This window comes from Tupaia chinensis, unplaced genomic scaffold (genome assembly GCF_000334495.1).
Source record: "Tupaia chinensis unplaced genomic scaffold, TupChi_1.0 Scaffold134031_1, whole genome shotgun sequence".
NCBI lineage: Eukaryota > Metazoa > Chordata > Mammalia > Scandentia > Tupaiidae > Tupaia > Tupaia belangeri.
The window spans coordinates 1-1,017 of NW_006194315.1; the positions used below are offsets into that span (position 1 = coordinate 1).

The 1,017-nt window shown below is 59.9% G+C and overlaps 1 protein-coding gene across 1 annotated transcript; it reads left to right on the forward strand.

Annotated features, from left to right (window-relative positions):
* Window positions 1–77: 77 nt before the first annotated feature.
* LOC102488199 (zinc finger protein 34-like) lies at window positions 78–1,004 on the forward strand. Its single transcript, XM_006160925.3, has 2 exons — window positions 78–184; window positions 439–1,004. Exons 1-2 carry the CDS (start codon window positions 161–163, stop codon window positions 841–843), a joined length of 429 nt encoding a protein of 142 aa, XP_006160987.1. The 5' UTR covers window positions 78–160; the 3' UTR covers window positions 844–1,004.
* Window positions 1,005–1,017: the final 13 nt, after the last annotated feature.

Below are 1,017 nucleotides of genomic sequence, written 5' to 3' on the forward strand. Positions count from 1 at the left end.
CCAACCAGGGAGGGCACAGTAGTCAGGGCTGTTTAAGGGTGCACCAAGCAGCTTGAGCTGTGGAGAAAGGGGCTGGCCAGGCCACCATGTGCTTTTTTCTCTTTCCTAGAACCTGAGTGACCAACTCCCGCCTCTACCAAGGAAGCCCAGGGCAGGGGTGATGGCAGCCTTACTCCAGCCCCAGGTGAGCGTCTGTCCTACGAGTTGTCACACAGGTTGCTTTCCTCAGCAACCACTGTCAGGTGTCTCTGGTCTGGGGTGCTGACATCAAAGGAGAGGTGACCCTTGGACCTGCCTGCAGCCACACCTTGGGACACATTAGCAGGAAAGGGTAGTGACACTCCCTATCTGCTGGGCTTGAAACACTTCTGCTGCCTTCTGTCTCCCGGCATCAACTCTGGGCCATTCTTGGGGCTGAGTGGTGTCTTCTCATTCCAGGCCGAGGTGACTTTTGAGGATGTGGCTGTGCTCCTCTCCTGGGAGGAGTGGGCCCACCTGGGCCCTGCTCAGAGGGGCCTCTACAGGGATGTGATGCTGGAGAACTACAGGAACTTGATCTCAGTGGGTAAGGCCCCTCGCTGGGACTCAGTCCTGGGAACAGCCCTGGGGACTGAGAGCTCATCAGGGGCTTGCCTGGGGCCCCAACCTGGGGCCCGGAGGTGGACAACATCGACACTGGTCCCAGGCAGGCCTGTTCGGGGAAGTGGAGGACATGGGTGGTGCAGGGACCCTCTGAGCTCCCGGAGGAAGCGGACCTGTGCTGCAGGCCTGGTGCACACTGCTCTCCAGCAGGAACTCACACCTTCAGTGGAGACAGCCCTGAGCTCTTGCTCCCTGTGCTAGTACCTCCATCTTCATGACCATCCTAGCCCATTCACAGCCTCCTCCAGAGGGCATCCTGGTTCCCATCAGCCCCTGCCTGTGCTTCCCTTCCCCACAGCCCCAGGTGAGACATCACTGGGTGCAGCCACACACCAAGGTCCTTGGAACCAACCTCAGGCCTGTCTCTCCCAGGCG

Bases quoted from the DNA above. Each gene is read 5' to 3' on its own strand.
- LOC102488199 (XM_006160925.3), top strand. From the start codon at position 161: ATGGCAGCCTTACTCCAGCCCCAG. The intron at 185-438 runs GTGAGCGTCTGT...TTCTCATTCCAG, and splicing joins CAGCCTTACTCCAGCCCCAG to GCCGAGGTGACTTTTGAGGA.